Source organism: Diorhabda carinulata, chromosome X (assembly GCF_026250575.1).
Source record: "Diorhabda carinulata isolate Delta chromosome X, icDioCari1.1, whole genome shotgun sequence".
Taxonomy (NCBI): Eukaryota; Metazoa; Arthropoda; class Insecta; order Coleoptera; family Chrysomelidae; genus Diorhabda; species Diorhabda carinulata.
The window spans coordinates 17,661,563-17,682,391 of NC_079472.1; the positions used below are offsets into that span (position 1 = coordinate 17,661,563).

The 20,829-nt window shown below is 32.0% G+C and overlaps 1 protein-coding gene across 2 annotated transcripts; it reads left to right on the forward strand.

Moving 5' to 3' along the window:
- The first annotated feature begins 154 nt into the window (after window positions 1–154).
- Window positions 155–16,043, forward strand: LOC130900699 (myrosinase 1-like). 2 transcript variants are annotated; one of them, XM_057811481.1, is made up of 10 exons: window positions 155–405; window positions 8,963–9,048; window positions 11,021–11,221; window positions 11,274–11,454; window positions 12,538–12,749; window positions 13,750–13,844; window positions 13,955–14,227; window positions 14,289–14,426; window positions 14,552–14,652; window positions 15,879–16,043. In XM_057811481.1, exons 1-10 carry the CDS (start codon window positions 302–304, stop codon window positions 16,003–16,005), a joined length of 1,518 nt encoding a protein of 505 aa, XP_057667464.1. In that variant the 5' UTR covers window positions 155–301; the 3' UTR covers window positions 16,006–16,043. The 2 variants fall into 2 exon arrangements, with proteins under 2 accessions (XP_057667464.1, XP_057667465.1); XM_057811482.1 differs by lacking the exon at window positions 155–405 and adding an exon at window positions 7,065–7,204.
- Window positions 16,044–20,829: the final 4,786 nt, after the last annotated feature.

The window sequence follows — 20,829 nt, forward strand, 5'->3', positions numbered from 1 at the left end:
AGGACTGAAATAATGAAATTTTTTTGAAATCGTTTAAAGAAAAATATTAGTATGCCTCTATAGAACAAGTAGACTAAATTTTTGAGGATTTAATTATGGCAACAGTTACATCGTAACGACTTTGTCGCTTTGTGATAGGTTAAGGCTAAGTTTGTAATGCTTGCAGTGAATTGTACATAATAAAAAATTTAATCAGTACCTATTAATGTTACCATATGATAAAGACGTTTTGTTGTGTTTAGTGTAATATATTCGACAATGAAGGTTATTTTTATACATTTAGAGTTGTTATTTACTTCAGATGCAATCTATTTTAAGCTTAATAGCGATAAGAAAAACTACCATATTTTTATGTGAATTGAATTTGAGAATGTGTCCTGAGCAATATTCCAACTTATTAATGAAGTAAGTACCTTAAAAAAGAATCCAAATATGTGCCGAAAGTATACACACGTGCTTAAAAACCGAAGCACTAGGATGTGAAATAATTAGAAATATGTGAAACATCATTAAATCTAATAAAGAACTTTATTCTTCATTTATTAAAGAAAAAAAGGTGTAAAGAAAAAAGAAAATCATTTAGAAGTAGATTATATATAATTTCTATTAAGACTTTTCTACATATTTTTTTACAATATATAAGTAATTAGTTTCTACATATTATGTAGCTTCAATTAAAGATGAAGATCATCATCATCTTGATGCATTTAATGAACAATAACTATTTAGGTCTTGGTCTTGAAAGTTATTCTTCAATAAAAATGTAACAAGCTAACCCTATAGTTCAGATAAAGCGTTTTCACCAGCTACATACTTAATTAACCCTCACAACTTGAACTTAATAGTATACTGTTTTATAGTTAATACCTACCTAGTATAGTCAATATATCGATAATTAAACTAACTTTTTAGATCAACCCTGTATCATTTATTAATAACATATTTTCGAGAAATTTAATACATTTATACCAAATGGATTATATATATAACTGTATGATACATTATTTTATTTTTATGTAAATATTTATATATTTTTGCAATTATTTATACTTCTGTATGATATTTATAACTCAAATACAGAATTTAAATCTTTCTCAAATTATTATTTCCTATACCTCTCGATCTTTCTGCTCTCCTACCACCAGGGCCCTCATAGTTATGAATTATGAGAAAATTCTAATATTCTGACATCATAATAAATATGAATGAATATAAGTTATGATTCCGTATTACACCCGATATCAGCTAATGATTTTATTGATTTTCCAGACCACCATATATGTTTTAAGAAGTTAGGTCACAATAATATATAGAAGAAACATGTTATATAAAAACATTTAGTTTTGATAAGAAACTTGAATTATATTGAGTTAGGATAAACTAATCTAATTTGAAATGTAATTGAATAAAGTTATTTATTATATATATCAACATGTGATATTTCTAATCTAGTTAATTGAAATTCTATATTTAAAACAACCTTATCAATTATTTTAAAATCAATTTCTATATGTTATAATTATAAATGGAATGAAATTAACAACAACACACTACACAAAATCTTGGTAATCAAACAATAATCAATATAAAATAAAATAATGTTAAATAAAGTAGTTGAGTTATCAAATGAGAGCTACTAACATTAGGATAATATAAGAACGAGGAGTGTTCCGCTGCGAAGTCGCTCTAAATTTTCTACTTGAATTCGTAGTTACACTTCATACTATTTATGCTATCCTGTTACAAAGACCGCCAATTTCGCGCCCAAAACAAATGTGGAGGCTAAATACGTGAGAAAGATGGCCGCTCGTGTATTTTACAGCGACATCTCATAACCAGATAATGATACTTCTTGTATATACCAGATATACAAAACTGTAAATAATAATTTCTACAGATATAACAGGTTACTTAAATTATAATAATTTTATGATACGTAATGGTGAGTTTTAATTTGAGTCAAACAATTGTATAAAAAATTAAATCGTTACTGAGTTGAAGTTAATAATTTTATTAATAAAACTTTTCACAATAAATCGAATCATGGACTAGTTCAAGAAAGATTAGTTAGTATATTAATTGATAGATGGCAGATAAAAATAATTAAAAGAAATTAGAGGATTCTGATAAAGAGTAAATAGAATTTATAGCGTAGTGAAGTTTTTTCTAGTTCTATTTCGTTTTTTCCAAAGTTTATATTAGAATGTAGCTACGATTACGTTTTTCGATTGATTTAATAGAAAGCTCTAGTCATCAAAGTTTTAGATAGATGGCGACTATGTGACTGTTGCGTAATATTTACTTTTGTGATTTATTTCTTGAGTTTTTTTACTGATCTCTTGTCTCTGTCTAGTGTTATCGTCTCATTATATGAACTGTCAACTTTCGTAGCCATTTATTTACCACATTGAAGTTAATTATTTATATTACCAAAAATGATTCAACATTACTTAGTTATCTCCTACTCAAAATTTTAGTCCGAAAGGCATATAAACTCATCAATCCATGCCCACATATAAAAAACAACCAGAAATGCTATAAAGTTAATCTCGCCGTATCTATATAGTATTATAAATCGAAAAATTGAAAAGTAAAAGGTTCCACCTTCACAATGTGTTCCTACACTAGCGAATATTTCGCTGTAGAAGACAAAATTTGTACGTTTTTGGTGAAGATGTGGGTAGTTACGAGCTTTTGCAACATGTTTTTAAAAGTATTTTAAATAGATGAACTGACATGAGATAAAACATAAGCGTACGTGATTATAGTGATCAAGGGATTCCAGATAGTGTAGAGCTGTTTTTAACTCGTTAGTATACGAGGGTTGTTTCAAAAGTTTCAGGTCTCATCTTGGAGATGCCAGCACATATCGATATAAAATGAGCAATTTCAGCCATTTTGGACGCTTGGTTTCTGTTTGATAATTTGTTTCTGAAAGACAATGAATACTTTTATTATTCATGACGTCTATTTTTTAGATACATATAATAATTATTGTTTGAAAGACTTGAAACGAGACTGTTTTGGAAGAGAAACGATTATGAAAAAAATGTGCTCTAACAGGCAAGCAAAACATTTAATGAGATATCTGATAATATCAGTAATATAAAAAATTAAGGGTTGTTTCTATGAAACCTATATTTTAGTAATTCGAGTGGTGCTTGCTATGTGGAGATGCCAGGCTGTAGACGTGTGTTGGTAGCTGATTCCACAGACATCCACTTCTCTAATGAAAGGAGTCTCGATAAATTGCCGTTTTGGGGGTCTGCCTGTCGAAAAGTTCTTGTAGATACGGCTCTAGGTGGGACACCTCGGAAGACTATCTGCTGGGTAGTATCGGTAAAACAATGAGGTCAGCGACCTTTCTTCTATGCTCTAAATTATCCAAATTTTTGGGCAACTTTGGATCATCTATAAGTCTAATTGCTTCGTTCCGTATTGAGTTGATTATACTCAAGGTGTGCTTGAGTGCTGAGTTACAAATGTGCCAGCAAAAATGAACGAAACTGGGCCTAATAGAGGATTAGAAGCAGTTGCGGGATATATAATTTTTTGGACTCCCAGTTTTTGTGAAGCTGCCTCACGTGACTATGCCAGATCAACTCCAGGTATAGTTGGGGTGGTAGTTTAATAAAAATTAACACTGGGATATTGGAGGCAAGTTGTTTATAGCTTTATAGATGAAGATATTTCTAGGTTCCGTAAGCATTTTCCCAATACAATTATGTATACCACGTCTATGAATCTGAAATTTTAAAAGTTGGATATACCAAATTAATAACTGGCAATAATTCATTTCTAAAAATTTAATTATAATGGCGTGCCAAAGCTCACAAAAATGAATCATAAATCGTGTGATGAAGGTCCATGTAAAATAGTTTATTGTCTGTAAAATTTTATAGTCATCAAATTAATTATTCAATCGAAATTTTCCTAATTACCAGATATGGAGAGTTCAATAATTACTTCAAATGATAAAAATGAAGAAATTTTTTATAGTAAATTAATCTCTCTCTCTCTTTCTGTCTCTTTCTCTCTCTCTCTCTCTCTATATATATATATATATATATATATATATATATATATATATATATTAATATATTAGGAAATGCCACACCAGGACTGGAACGTCTGTAATGGGAAGAGACGTCCATAATTTTGATTATAAACGGTCGCTAATGTCAAATATCACTTGTCAAATATGTCATATGACACTATCTACTTCGAGAGATATTTACTTTTGCATCTTCACATTCTTTACTGATAAAATGATTTGTTAATACGTGAAGACCCGGTTTCCTCTATCATCACCAACCTCAATCAACTTCCCGTTGCGGTGGTAAATACCCCTTGGTCTCCAGGTCATAGTAAGAGAGTTTGGTCGCGGTGGATGGAAGTGAGTGGGTAAGGGTGGCGAAAATGTGGGAACATATATTTTTGTCCTTTTCTGATTTCTGTAAGGATCTCAAAATTTCTGGAATGGTCTAGAAAGTTTAAATTGTGTTTAACTATTATAGTCGATTTAGAAGTTTCTAGAAAGTTCAAAAAATTATCTGAAAAGTTCTAAAATTAATGCAAACTATTGTAATCGATTTAAAATGTCTCTAGAATGATCTAGAAAGCTCCAAAATGATTGTAATTTACTATGATCGATTTAGAATGTTTAAGAAAGCTCTAGAAACTTCTAGAATGATATAGAAAATTCTGAAATTATTGCAGCGATTTAAAATGCTCTAGAGAGTTCTAGAAATTTATCTGGAAAGTTCTGAAATATATATGAGTGTTATTATTGATCTTAATCGAAATGATGTTCATCTAAATACTCTAGATTGATCTGGTACTGCAAATTTCGGTGACTGATGGTATATAAAGCAAAATTTAATTAAAAAAATTATCCTTATATCTTTTTTACACTATTAAATATGCGATGTGTTTCAAACCGACCAACGCCATGTTTCACTGCTAGTTTTTATATAAAATGCGCATATAAGTTATTACCAGATATTTTAGTGTGGATAGGAGATTAATTCCTTGAACAGTGATTCTATTTGTATCATAGCCAGATTTATTTTTAAGGAAACCCAATAATGCAAATTGAAAACCAGTACCAGCGACACCAGTATTCCAATAAAGTTTTTCATGTTTTTCTTGATTATTATTATTCATTTAAAGTTGAATATTTAATTTTTCTTTCTTCGTTTACAATGACGACGTGGCGGCCACAGTGAGGGATAACTAAGCGTGTTTGAAATGAACCACCCGTACTACCTTCGTATGTAAGATCGTGCGATACAGCACACAAGATGGCTCACGCATAAGGCAGATAGTCCACGAGGTGTTATAAACAGATACACTAAATGGCTGATAATGGACGTGACAGTTGATGCTTTGACAGTTGGCAGATGACATAACTTCCTTTAAATATTCGTCTTATTACTTATGTCTTTCAAATGACGGCTTCCCTGCTCAATAATTAGATGTAAAAGACGCATTAGTGGAGCCTAACATTTGATCTAAGTATTATTCAATTATCACTAATTAATGTTGAGTCAAAAGCCTTTACAGCTTCATGCGAAGAGGCCGTCACCTACGTGTATTCTTCGTCGTGCGGGTTTCTTCGAAACACGTCAACAAAATTAATTTTATGAAACGAAATCTTATTTACTATTCTCTGTGCAACGAAATCAAAATATATAATATAATTATTATATTTTAAACGCAACTACGACAAAATTTGAAACTGAAGAAAATCTTTGTGGAAGATTCTGTATAGCATCTTGCGGGTGGTTCAAGTTCAATGCGCATCAAGGTCTATCAAGGACGTCACTGGTTTCCATGATACTTGTTTGCAACCTACTTCTTTAGATCAGTCAATGGAAGTTAATAATTCGAATAATTAATATGGAAAGATGTAATTATTGAACTTCTTAATTCAGGGTTTTTTAAAAAATATTTCTCGTGACAAATTCCCTGTGATAAATATTTCATGTAATATTGAATATAGCACCAATCATCTGAATAACGAGCATAAAATAAAATTAGAAACTATTTTATTACATTGGACGTCAGTCAAGTTGTTTTGAAAAATGTTTCAAAGTCAGTTTCGCTTTGTTGTAAATTTTTTGACTTCATCAAATATGTCAAGAATTATGTTGAGTAACTGGTCTATTTTCTGCAAGTTTCGCATAATAAAATAAGTTGCAAATTAAAGCAGAACGACTCAGCGTCCAATGGAGCTCGTCCCACAACTCCAATAAAACGAAGGTATATATACAGCAGAGTTAGAAACATAAATTGATGATTCGTTTAGAGGTGGGTTTCATAAACTATAAAGTCAAATCGAATCAGGTTTTGAAATAGATTTCGAAACGTACTTTATAGGAATTTATTAGCTTCTTGGAATCTATTCTTTAAGCTAGAAGAGCGCCTTTTAAGTTTTAGAAATATGAATATAAATCAATTCTACCATTTTATGAGGATTTTATGAGTTAAAGATAGTTATTTATGCGTCAAGTAAAAAAAAATATTTAATACAAGCCACGGAAAATTATCTGCAGTTGGGTACACTTTTTGAGTACAATATTTTTGTGAAAATCAAAGACGTATTTTATTTAGAGCAGTGTAGAAAAATAATGTCTTAATACGTTATTATTCAATGTTATCTGTTGATTTACTTCTCTAAATGTACTTGTTTATAAACATTTCGTAATATTGAGTTTTCTACGTTTCCCTTCGACGATTCTCTAGGATTTTTTAAATGCAGAAAATTTCCCGTTCAAAAATTGTATTTTCTTCCGTTTTTTTTCTATAATACAGAAATTCTCTTCAAATTTTTCTTTTGTCTTGGTATTTAGCATACATTTCCACTGTCAACTATCCTAGCTTTAATGATTCCAAAGCCAAGTTTATGGTTTTTATTCAGTCAACTACATAAGGTTTTAAACATAAATCACTGGATGAATTATGTCATAATTCTAGATACAGTTTTATCGTTCCCAACTGTTTTATATCAAAGTACCCACTCAAATATCATATTTTATTATCTCTTACAATACCTGATAACATTTTAAAGAGATTTTACGTATCTATAAAGGCTTGAAAATCAAATTCCATACGTATATAATAAATGTTTTTTGAGATTCTTTATCATGTATTTATTATTGTTATTTAAGATAATATTTGTAAACGCAATAACAGTGAAGTCGTAAGTACCTTTTTTAATATTAATTACAAAGTTTTAGTACTTTTCTATTTGGTTGAAATGAGGAAATGCAGTAATCGTTCCATAGACGATGCACAAAATTAACTTTCTGAATAAAATAATCTCGTTACACAACAAGCATGAATTTCTACTACTTGTTTTCATTTAACGATATCCTAGCAACTAGCTTTGGATTGCCTATTTACAGGGTGTTAAAAAAAGTGATAGATCTCTAGGATTGATAGAAAACTGAAAAATATTTTTCTGCAAATACTCGCAACATTGTATCAATATTTTAAACAAGTATGTTATGAAAGCTAATACATCCAATGTATTTTCCAGTTTTCTGTATATCCTAAAGACGAAATCATCTTTTTTTTTGAAACACCTTGTATGTGGGACGAAATATTTATCTGTAACTTTTGGGAAAAACCACTCGCGGTCAAAATAAACTTCAGGATCAGCCTAAAAAGCAGAAAAAACTTCCTAAAAAGAAGTTTTAGCTTAGCGCCTTTCGAAAAACTTTCGATTTGCGAAACTGGGGCAGAAAATTCAAAATCTATATCTAAATCTAAAGAATATAGTTGAAAAATTAAAAAAATGGTACTCAAATATTCTGAGAAACAACAAATGAAATGAAAACCGTAACAGTCTCAGAGACAGGATAAAAGACTAGAAACAGAACAAAACAGAAAATCAGAAAATGAAACAATAGAAGTTGACGGAATAATAAATAAAATGAGAAATAGAAAAGCACCTGGCAAAAATGAAATGAGCATAGAGCTGATTAAGTATGGAGGAATCAATCTTCATGACAGAAAATAGCAATTAATTAGGAAAATACGAGAAAGGGCGAAAATCGAACAAATTATCAGTATGCAAAGGAAAGATATAAAAAAAATTAAGTTTAGCAAGTTGATTGATTGGGGCGAAGTGACGAAATCTATAGCATAGAATATGATGAAATGGAATTTCGGTGGTAGAAAAAGCTGCATTAACTTAACATAGTACGAGTAAGAAACAGGCAGGAAAAGACAGAAAACAGGAAGTTGTGGCTGGAAATGAGTCGTTGCAATAAGAGTTAAACATTTTTCCAGCGGAACGCTATTAGAGAAATTTCATTAATTGGCTGGGAAAGAATTTGAAGCCCGATTAAGCTGTCCCCATTAAATGAGAATTCTGGAAACGGTACTCTATAAATTTGTGCAGGCTTTGGTCTGCCGATACGTGAAATTTATGGAAAATTGTGATTTATTAATAATAATCATGGTATTTAGGAATTGAGGATTTCGTTGTATTCTTTTTGTAATCCATCTACTAAATGTAACGCGCTGATGATAACGTAAAGAATGTAAAAGAACTAGATGTAGTAAGCGTATGTACTTTTCTACATATTTAGTCAATAATTTGTGTCAAAATTACCCTTTGCCTATTCCAAAATACAATCAACATGATCGCAAATATTTTCCCGTTTTTTTTCTCAATTTGTATGAAGCCTATCCATGCACAGATAAACTTTAAAGTTGCATTATCAATTATGATTCGAACCAATAATTTTCCTCTATAACTATTGTAGACGGGCAGTATGAAAATATTGAATTGCTAAACGCCGACTGAGATCCCGCAGCCGCAGACTGATAGAAACGTTTCTTAGTTTATGAAAAGTCCTCGTATTATATAAATATCGATTCAAATATTGATTATTTACCTTTTACAATCAATAAATAAATCAAACTTACGACGTTTATTTTCTTTTTGCAGTATGTCTGATGATTATGTCATTAACAATAAAAGATTTCCTGTTGACTTTATGTTCGGTGTAGCAACATCTGCGTATCAAATAGAAGGTAATAAAATAATATTTTCGACTTATTAAGAATATTTTATTTTATTATTCGAAGAGGTCACTTCGAAAACTTTACTGTTATATGATAATCGAAACATATGATTAGCTTCCCTTATTAAAAGATTTGTGAAAGTTGACAGAAAATAAAAACAGTAAACAATCTAATGAATATTGAGTGAACATCTGTAGGAGGTGCTAGCAGGTGGAAAAATCCATTATAATTACTCATATTATGAACATTCAATCATCCACGCACCTTTATAATGCCACTTCTTTTTTTTTTAATGAATATAAACACCATAGACACTCATACGAACAATACAATGGAATATATAATATCTATCTCAGAAAGGTCTCCAAAATCTGGTGAGTGATGGCTGCAAGATTCAGCTCGTTTGGGTACTCGGCCACTAGGATTCGCAACGGAGCGGACTAACTCGCCAGACCTTGTTGTAGCTAAAAGTATTCCTATCGTGTTTCCCTACGACAAAGAGGGCTTCGTAGAGATGGTTGGTGAAACCTGGCATGAGATAAGCGAAGGCACACATAGATGGACCTAGTGCGCCTCACACCAAACAACTGATCCATGTAAATAGTCGCGAAATCCGATTAGTGACCGGACTTTTAACCAGACACGGACGCCATCTCCACACCATGGGCATTACGGAAAATTCAGAGTACTGCTGGTGCATAGAGGAGGATAATACTACAGATCTCGGCATCTGCGAGTGTCCAGCACTCACAGGAACGTGGTTTCACGATTTTGAATAAGATTACTTATCGAAATTTCGGCCTTCGTGCCTGCTTAGATGTAATAATTATCAAATATCGAAAACTCCCATTTAATAATTCATTACTCCTCCGATTCATTCCGGGGAGTTTCCTATCACTACGATCTTATCCGATCGATGGGAATCTTCGTTGCTTGCTCTGTTTCCTATTCCCATGGAAAGCATCTATAATGGAAACATTTTCAGCCGACATTTAACAAATGGTCAGAAATAGGATCTATTCGCTACACCTACTGAATTTCCTACTATTCTTTACTTATTGGCAGACATTCTAATAGGTAATCCGTTTCTTTTTGTTCTCGGTCTTCTCGCTGATGGTCGTGGTTCAAATTTCATTTGCATTTGAAGCCTTGTAGTCTTTTTTGGTCAGTTGTCGAATCTTCCGGTGGTATGGTCCAAATCTTCTTCTGGTCGACTTCTCGGTAGATCTGCTGGGTCTCAATGCATCAAAAGATCCTCATATTTGCTTTATGCTGATATTCTGCTGGGTTTCGAGCTCCATGAGGATAAGAATGACCCTGATGAGGTGAAGCTTAGATCTTCATGCACAGTCGTTTTGTCCAATCGATAGACGATGAGGTCCTTGGTATAAAACGACTCTCACGTATTTGGCTCTCCTAGTCAAGAGTTTCTTCTCTCGCGAACCTCGTTTTTTTTTAACTGCTTGGGTCTTCTCAGTATTTATTCTGTTCTTCCACGTTATACACCAGTTCGTGATTTTGTACATGAATTTCTAAAGTCTTCAAATTACCATCCTTAATGAAGTATTCCTGGTAGCGAGAGTTTTGTTGACGTATAATGCCATCAGAGATATTTGCCTTGTTGATGTTGTAGAACACAGGGGAGGTAGTTGCTAATCCTGAGTTCGATCCAGAATCTTCTTGAATAGTAGGTCCTCGTGTCTGACAGAACAAGGGTTTGATGATATCCAAGAAGATGATGACTTTAAAACTTGGGTGGCAAATTCTACTATCTTCAGGTTATAGTTTTTGATTTGTTTTTTCATTGGTTTCTTAATCGGTTATAACTCACTGGCGGTGAGGATATGGACTATAAAGGATACAATTTAGTCTTCATGTTTATTGGGTTTTTAGATTGGAAAAATAATTTATACAGATAAATTAGGTTATCAATAAAAAATATCAAAAGCAGTATTTTCATTAAATTGGGAATTATTTTCAGGGGCTTGGGATGAAGACGGTAAAGGCGTCAGTATCTGGGATCATTTCACCCACACAAACTCTTCTGTTATAAAAGATAAAAGCAACGGAGACATATCTTGCGATTCGTATCACAAAATTAAAGATGATGTCGCTTTATTGAAAAACTTAGGTGTTAACCATTATAGGTTTTCGATAGCTTGGACCAGAATTATACCAAACGGTGAATTACATTATTTTGGTATTTTAAATATTATTGAGAAAATTTATTTAAGGTTTTCGAGGTGATGTTAATCAAAAAGGAATCGAATATTATAAAACTTTGATAAAAGAATTGAAAGATAATAATATAGAACCGTTGGTTACATTGTACCATTGGGATTTACCACAATTTTTACAAGATTTGGGTGGTTTTTTCAGTGATTCTTTATCTGTATGGTTCGCCGAATATGCAAGGTGAGTAAAAAAAATATGTCATGTTTTTGAGTCTATTTAGAGAAAATAGTTGTGATAAATAAGTTAGACTATAATATTTTGAATCAAATCATGTAATAGATAATCAACATATCTTCTTTTGCATACTATAATGTGTCTTCTTCTTGAAAAAAAATAATTTGGATCTTGATTCTTGGGAAATATTCCCACCATATTAAACGCAGGTTTAATATGTTTAAATTAACACTGTTAATGTTGTGACTTTAGTCTGAAGAAACCTGTTTACACCCTTAGATCATTTGTGCTGTCCATTTGGGACTCGTGACAGGGTCGGGTTACAAAGATTTGCAAGTAATTTACAAGTAATTTCAGTCATATTAACATGTCTAAACATATTTCGTGATAGTTTAAGAACCCACATATACTTTGCCGCGACTATCCCGATCAGTTTACGAAGTTTGTATTGTTTAGAACGAGATGCAACAGGCACGGGGCTGCCTAATATTTCTCCAACTATGGGTGGGCAATTAAAAACCGTCGTACTCGGATTATATAACAGCTTTATTGAAAAAACAAAAGGAGACCTAAGAAACACGTAGTAATTATTTCCAGATTCATAAGATTCCTAAGACTAAAATTAAAAAAGCGAATTTTTTTCAAATTTACCCAATTAAGTGGCACTTTATACACGATAATGGATTTCTTCAATAAATTTTTAGCATTTTTATTCACAAGATTTAAACTAAATCTTAATTTAAGAGGTAGGGGACAGTGGAAACCCAGTAATGAAAAAATGTTTGTCCGGTTCTGCTTAGTCGATTATTATAAACTTGATGTTCTTTAAATGACTTTTTGATTTTCTTTTCTCTTGATAAATTTTTCATATCATCTTGTCGGTGGTCGTCGTGGTGGTCGGGATGTATGGGTTTTTCTTCCTTTACAATTTGGCGGTCTTACTGAAATGTTTAAACTACCTACAAAATTTTTGAATTTTCAATAATTTTTTTCTCAAAGAAAACGAAATATTTGGTATTTGATATTTTGTAATTATTATGGTGTAGTATAATTAATTGGTACTAACATTCTCATATAACTTCCTTATAGAGTTTGCTTCGAAGCTTTCGGTGAAGATATTAAATATTGGGTTACTTTTAACGAGCCCAAATCAATTTGTAATAATGGATATGGTAATGGTAGATCAGCTCCTGGTATTTATAATCCTGGTATTGGTGAATATATTTGTATTCACAATCTTATTAAGGCCCATGCTGCAGCTTATCACGTGTATGATAAAGAATTTAGGGACAAATATCATGGTAAGCAAAAGTTTGAACAAAAAAGACTGAATACCAAATTTTTCACCGAGGTTTTGATTTCATCTGTTGAATTACTAAGAGTTTTGATGTTTAGATGGCCAGTGAGGTGTACCAATGTATATTTTGATGACAAAACATAGATGGAGAAACCTTCTCAGGTTTCAAATTAGATGAGCTAGGCCATACAACTACTTTGACTTATTGACCTAAGGCTGTGGGTGCAAACATTCGTACTGTTTGTTTCAATTTAATTATTTGCACTTTATTCTATGCAACAATGATTACTACACTACATTTGCACATTTCATATAAATGAATCAGCACTCAGTCGGCTCGCTTTTTGTTTTTAAATGTTGCATTTAATTATAAAATACTGTATCTGGCGGTTGCCTTTTTTTTTATTTTTCAAGTATAGTTGTTTCAGAATATACTTTCTTACTTTAGTAAGCGAAAACTTGTTGCCGTTTTTGCATTTCAGAATATTTGGTTGCCGATTTTCTTGATTTTTCTACTACATTGTTTCTTTACATAAAGTAAGTTTCCTTTGGATATTTGCAGATATGACTAGGGACGTTGGGAGTTTTTTCAGTTGTCCAATAGAGAATACCACTAACTTTCCTTAGAACGTTTATGCTTTATCAAAGTAGTTTCTATGTCCAGTTGGAGAAATAAGAAAGAAACCTCATCGATTTTTCCACACTTGGGGTCTCACTTTGTGCTTCTGATTTCCCACTCAGTTTTACGAGAGTAAAGTATTTCAAGGGCTACTTTGCTTTCGTTGTTGGCTTAGAAAATAGAAAGTTCTGAATCAGCTTGGTCCTAGATCATATATAATTCCTTTCCTTACTTGTCCAATGAGCCTCAGAGGCATCCGTGACCATATTAATGGATACCTGACACTTTTCTAGAATATTTTGATGTTCAGTGTTTCATACTGTAACCATTGTGTGTTTTGAATGGTAAACTTTCCGGGGAATTCAAACTAAAATGAACTTTTCAGGTAAAGTGACCTTGGTACATAGTGTAAGTTACTGTCAAGCTAAAACTAATAGTTCTGAAGATATTGAAGCAGCTGAACGAAATATATTGTTCAATGTAAGTGTTGTATGATGATGTAAAACAAAATATTTCGTGATAGTATAGATGGTTTGTGTTAATTTTCAAAAACTTTTAATATGAAGCTATAAATTGATTTTTATTGTCAGTTAGGATGGCTGGCAGATCCCATACATTTTGGGGATTATCCCGAAGTTATGAAAAGTAGAATAGCCATGCGTAGTAAAGCTGAAGGTTTCATAAAATCGCGTTTACCCGAGTTTACCGAAGAAGAAAAATCTTTAAATAGACATACTTCAGATTATTTTGCCATAAATTCTTATAATTCCTATTTCGGTTATGCCATAGACGAGCCCCCAATTGTTTTGCCACCAAGTATAGATAACGACACTGCGGTGGGGGTAACTTTTGAAAAAGCAGGGGTGAGATACAACGTTCGAAATTAAAAAAAATATATTCTAATAGTTTTATTTTTTCTAAAAGGATGGTTCTTTTGGGATGGGAAAATTATTATTATGGATAAAAGATAGATACGATAATCCCGATATGATAATTACTGAAAATGGTTTGATGACTGAAACCGAAACGTTGGAAGACGACGATAGAATAAGTGTGGTTAGAGTAAGTGGACAATACTTTTAAAATTATTTTATGAGGCCACAAATCATACCAAAATGAATATTTTATCCCTCAAAAGCACAGGAACCTGCGCAAATTTATCGAATGAAATTTATTCAACATTTTAGAACTGTTTGAGTCGATTTAGAGATGTTATGGATGAAGTAAAGTTATTAGGTTACACACTGTGGAGTGTCATGGATAATTTTGAGTGGACGCGTGGATATACGTAAGTAAAATATACGTAAAAATGATGGATTCCGTAATATTGTTGATTTGGGGTGGTCTAACAATTTTTATACTTTTGTAACTGGTCTAGGTGAGGAACCGTGTGGAGAGGAAGTACGATTCCTGGTTTGTTGGTAATTTAGTGTCAATGAAAGGTACCAATTAGACAATATTAGTGTATATTGAATCGAATTATGATTTAAAAACAAAGTAAGGACAGCTTGTATGTGCATGTCAATGAACAAATTCGCATATTTTGCATTGGGAAAAACCCTAAATTGGAGCACCAAAGATCTTCATATCTTCACAAAGTGACGGTTTGTGTTCAAAGGGCACAATGGGCTAACAAAAATAGAGCATGGGTGCAGAAATACGCCTCAATCTGCGAACTAGTGTTCACACGTGTTTAAATGAGCAAATTGATAACTCGCAATGGAGATATCTTCTACAGTCCAGACTTATTTCCATTTTATTTCTTTTTATGAAGATTTGCTAGAAGGTGTTGTATGGAAGAGTTTAAGAGTTCTAGGAACGCCAGTGGCGAGAAGGTGGTAATTCATTTTACGTACACATTTGTTTGAATACAATGTGGCCATTTCAAAAAGCAGTATTCTTGGTTAGCTAACGTAAATCTAACCTATCGTTAAATCTATTTCTAGGAGCATTCCAGTGGGGATTATTCTGCATCATTTGCTCATAACCTTCTTTTTGACTATTTTGATCATTTTTTTGCAATTTTCGAGTCGTACGGTTTGGTGATTTGTGGTTTGACTTGTTGTCTTGATGAAGAAAACAATCATTTGCCCATTTTGAGGCCTTTGACTCTGTACAACGACTCGCAAACATTTTAGTACCTTATTGTCAAATTCACGATTAATATGACCTTGATGTTTGACCAGAATTTTTAAGGCGACGACAATCCTAACGAGAACTAGAAATTTTTGATTGGTGTACCCAAAATCATGTAACCGTCTAGTAACCGTTTTTCCATTCCTTGCGAATTGAAAGACGATTAACATCTTATTCAATAAAGAATATTTTCACTGATTAGTTTCGGTAGCTAATCATCTTTTGAAATATTTTGCACGGAACTGTACAAAATGATAAATTCTTCACTAAGCTCTCGTATAATCAATTGTAAATTTGAATAAAGAACTTTGTCCCCTAAATACAGATTTTCATAGTATTTTCTGATGAAATCTCGTAGGATTGATGTATTTGTTACAGAGCAAAGTATGGCATTTATCACGTAGCCTTCAACGATCCAAATAGAACGAGAACTGAGAAGAAATCAGGAGCTTGGTATAAAGAATTGATTAAAACAAGATGTTTAACAAATGAATGTGTTGAATAATAATAGTGGATTAATAAATATTTTAATAAACCAATAAATGTTTGTCTGTTCTATATCTTTTTATTACACAAAAGTACTTTATATTAGTAAATTTCCGGGTATATACTTAAGTTGAAACCATATGGAAAACTTCTTTATTAGTGGTTTAATGATAAAAAGTTATTCTTGATAAAAAATTCTGCATGGTCCAAAAGCTGAAATGCAACCGTCAGATATTAATTTTTTAAAGCAGTATACGAGGTTTGTCAAAAAATTTGGATTTTGTTCAAGAGTAATTCAGAAAAATGCCATTTACTATGAAAACTCAGGTTTTGTGATTATTTACTATTATAAATTATTCTGGCTGGATACAATTTATCTCTCTTACCTGTTAAAAATATGATAACCTTTCTATTTATTACAGTTTTTGAATAACCTTGCAATTTACATACGTAATGAATGCATAATAATTATTTATTGTAGAAATTGAAAAATCCATACAAAGAATATTTATTAAAAAGAAACAAACATAATTAAATATTAATTCAATATCCTACAGCTTCGACATATCCACCTTCTCTTTGTAAACATTTAATTGTTCTTTTGTCAAATTCCTTATATTATTTTCTGTATCATATTTGGAGTAATTTTTTGGCATTTTTCAGAAATAATCCTTTTCAAATGGTCTACATCATCTGTTTTAAGTAACCCCATAAAAAAATCAAGTAGAGTCAAATCAACGGATCTAGGAGGCCAAAAAATATCTGAATACCTGTGAATCACCTTCCCATTAAACATATTTTCAAGGAGTACTCTAACTTTTAATGTATTATGGATGGAAGCACCGTCTTGTTGGAACCAAATTGTCATACGTTCTTGTAACGGAATAGTCCGGTTAAATTAGACCAAAAAATAAGAGTGAAGCTACATAAATTCCCATCAAGCTGAAAATCAGTGAAGTTATTTAAAATGCAATTGAAAATAAAATTTGAATGTTCCGTGTATAAAAAAATTTTATTTAAGGTTAAAGGACAAACAAATGAGTTTTTCACGATTATCAGCAAAACGGTAAGTTTTATCATAAAAATACTTCAGACAAAAATTGTAGATCATAAAATTATCCACAAAAAACGTATCAATACTTTTTTTTCTACGAACCACCATTTCTGAGATATAACAATTCAAAAAGCTGTAATAGTTATGATGTTTACTGTAGTATTTAATGGCTATAATGATTGCACGAGAAATACCAAAGCTGCAGAACAAAATCGTCGTACTTTAGCAATATCTTCGTCAATTGATAATTTCTTACAAAAACTCATAATAAGTCTCGGTTCATTTTAATGTTGTAAGAAAAGTTTACTGATGAAACTGGTTAAACCGAAAACTTACTTACAACTTTTTGAATCGTTATATCTCAGAAACAGTGACTTGTAGGAAAAAAAGTATTAATGCGTTTTTTGTAGATAATTTTATGATCTACAAATTTTGTCCAGAGTATTTTGCTGAAAATTGCGAAAAACTCATTTTTTTGACCGTAATTTTATTAGAGTTCAAATCGATAATAAAAATTGCGACCTGGATGTTGGATTAAAATTTATAATTTTTGTAGAAGCTATTTAATTAAGTCTGATCGATTTTTAAAATTTACATGATTTGAGTTTAACTCGGTTTAAACCAGGATGGTTTTTATCTTTAATTAGATTTCACATTTTAGTACGAAAGGACCGAATAAAAACAATAATTTTTATATTTTGATTTAAAATAATTATTTTTGCAGATTAGTGCAATAGATTTAGAATTTTTGAATGTAATTTATACAGGGTCATTTATAGGAATAAAAAAATAATAAATAAAAAAATGAATATTTACTTTAAGAAAGTTTTATTGGAACAGAAAAACAGAAACAGCCTCAATTCTTTGCAGCATGTCTACATCAATCTGGGTGACGTATCGACGAATTGCAATCTTTAGGTTTTCCAAAGTACGCGGTTTAACAATATCAAATTTTCATTTTCTTCAAAAATGGCATTTGTCGACAAAATTGTAATCGCTGCTGGGAATCTTGCTCTTTCAACTGCTGCACGACGGCTATCTTGTAAGAATGGAAGTTTAGATCTGTGTGCAGAATTCGTCTTACCGTATTTGCGCTCATTTGGAGTGCTGCTGAATGTCTTTGAATAGAGCGGCGTGGGCTTCAGACAAAGGCTTCCCTTACTCGTTCAATGTTCTCCGAAATGCTAGCAGTTCGTTGGGGATCCGGTGGTTTTTTATTGAATATTGATTCAGGTTGTTTACCCATCGCAATATTGTGTTTCGAGAAGAAACTCTTGCATTACGATGGATATCAAACTGACGGCGGAAAGATCTATAAACAGCAGTTACAGATTCGACTTTTTGTACAAAACTGTCATACGCGTATAAGCGTTGTTCTAGGCTCCATCTCAATGACTGAAATGCAAATGCTATGAACAAAGGTAACCTTTGATACCAGTCACGTGTCCCTCCCACTATGAGTTCCTGTGTACAACCCATTTCAAAAACATCCGGTTCCCGTGAATTACCCTGTATTACACGGAAAATATTATAATAATAAACGGGATTAGTTAATAATCACAAAACCCGAATTTTCATAATTAATAGCTGTAATTGCATGTTTGAATATAACTTTTAAATCAAAACATCTTTATTCTATAACATTTTTCTGAATTTAAAAAAAAAAGTTACTTTACTCTTTTACAAAATTCATATTTTTTACCAAACCTCGTATATTGCTTCGGAAAATTGATATCTGACAGTTGCATTTTAACTTTTGGACCACGCAGAATTTTTTATCAGGAATAAATTTTTTTCATAAAACTAATAGAGCAGTTTTCCTTATGGTTCCAACTTAAGTAGACACACTGTATGTAAATATCTACGTACCGTTATGATTCAACTGTTATGGATGTGGCGTTACAATGGCAATGCATCCTTGCATTTTGTAATATATAAATTAGGGCCATCATGCAAATCTAACAGCAACTGATCACCTGTCAACTTATAAAAGGCTTTACAAGCATTAGCGCGAATATAAAGTTTTATTTAGAGGTAATATTCGTAATAATTCTCCATGTCTGTACGCACTCAACCTTATCCTAATTTTCTGTTTGCAGCTTTGGGATTTGAGCGTGAAAAAAGCTTCCGAAAGAAATGAGAACTTAAGGGTGTCTATTAAGTAAGGGGATGTATTGATTGATTGATATCTAGCAATAAATTAATTGAAAAAAGATGTCCACCGAAATTGTGAAAATCGAAAAATTGGAATATCGAGCAATCATCAAGTACTACCTGTATATAAAAGGGTTAAGTGGTAAGCAGATTTACGAAGATATGCTTAGTACCCTTGGTGATCAATGTTCTTCGCATGTGACCGTGAAAAATTGAACTGTAAGCTTCAAAAGAGGTAAATTTTCCAATGAAGATTATGATCGATCGGAAAGGCCAGTTTCTGTGTCAGTCCTCGAAAATATCGATGCAGTTCATGACATGATTTTATCAGACCGTCGAATTTCATACGAACGCGATTATCATATAGTTCACGTCAATTTGGACATGAGAAAAATTGCTGCAAAACGGATCCCCAAATGTTTGAATTTTGACTAAAAGCGTGCAAGGATTGAAGCATCGCGTTCGATCTGTGCTCGATTTGAAAACGACGTAGACTTCTTAAACCAAATTGTTACTATGGATTAGACTTGGGTACATTTCTATGATCTAAAAACAAAGTAACAATTGATGAAATGTCGACACTCAGGTTCTCCAAGACCTAAGAAGTTTCGTGTCCAAAAATCTACTGAAAAAGTTCTTGTTTCAGTTTTTTGGGATTACCATGGAGTAATCATGATTGATTTTTTGGATAACTGGAGATTTCTATTCGATATTACTGACTACTGTACGCGAAAAAAATAAAAAGAAAATACGTAGAAAGCTATCCAAAGGTGTTTTGTTTTTGCCCCTGCACACAAATCTCATGTTGCCATGCAAAAAATTCGTGATTTAGGTTTTGAATTACTAGAACACCCCCATTATTCACCAGATTTGGCTCCGTCCGACTATCATCTCTTTCCTCAACTGAAAAAAAGTTTAAAAGGTCGTAAATTTTCTTCCAACGAGTAGGTAATAAAAGCTATGGAGGTCTGGTTTTCAGAGCAAGAAGCAACATTTATTTTTAGAGGTCTGGAGACCTTGCAGGTTCGCTGTATAAATGTATCCAATTAAGAGGAGAATATGTTGAGTAATAAAATATTTTGACATTGAAATTTTGTTTGGTTCTATAGTAGGCTAAGAATTTTTCAATATATCCTCGTCATATAAGTTTTCATAAGTGAAAATTCCTTCGTCTCAGTTTAAATTTGTCATAACTTGTCTTTAATTCTATAAATTGTGGAAATTGCTTTAGTTTCTTCGAATAAAAAAGTTTAAAGCAGTCGTAGCAGTAAGGAAAAATGTAAAATTGAAGAGGAAAACGCACTTAATGTAAGAATAAATCCTTAGTACTCAGGTTGTCCACTTGCGTGAGGTATTTAGATTAGCAGGGAAACAATAAAAAACTATTCTAGTACCAGAACTTGCCAATTATCGGATCTTCTAAAACACCCATATATCGTTATTTAACATATTATTACTTGTTCTGAAAAATGAATTTATCTAAACAACCCGAACATGATAAATCAGTGGTTAGATAAAGGACAATTACGAGAATCCTTCACAAAGAAAGGTCAATTCCAGCGAAAAGTCTGGTGGAACTATGGAAGATATCATTCCAGATGATCAAGCTATCAATGCTTATTTATATAGGTCACA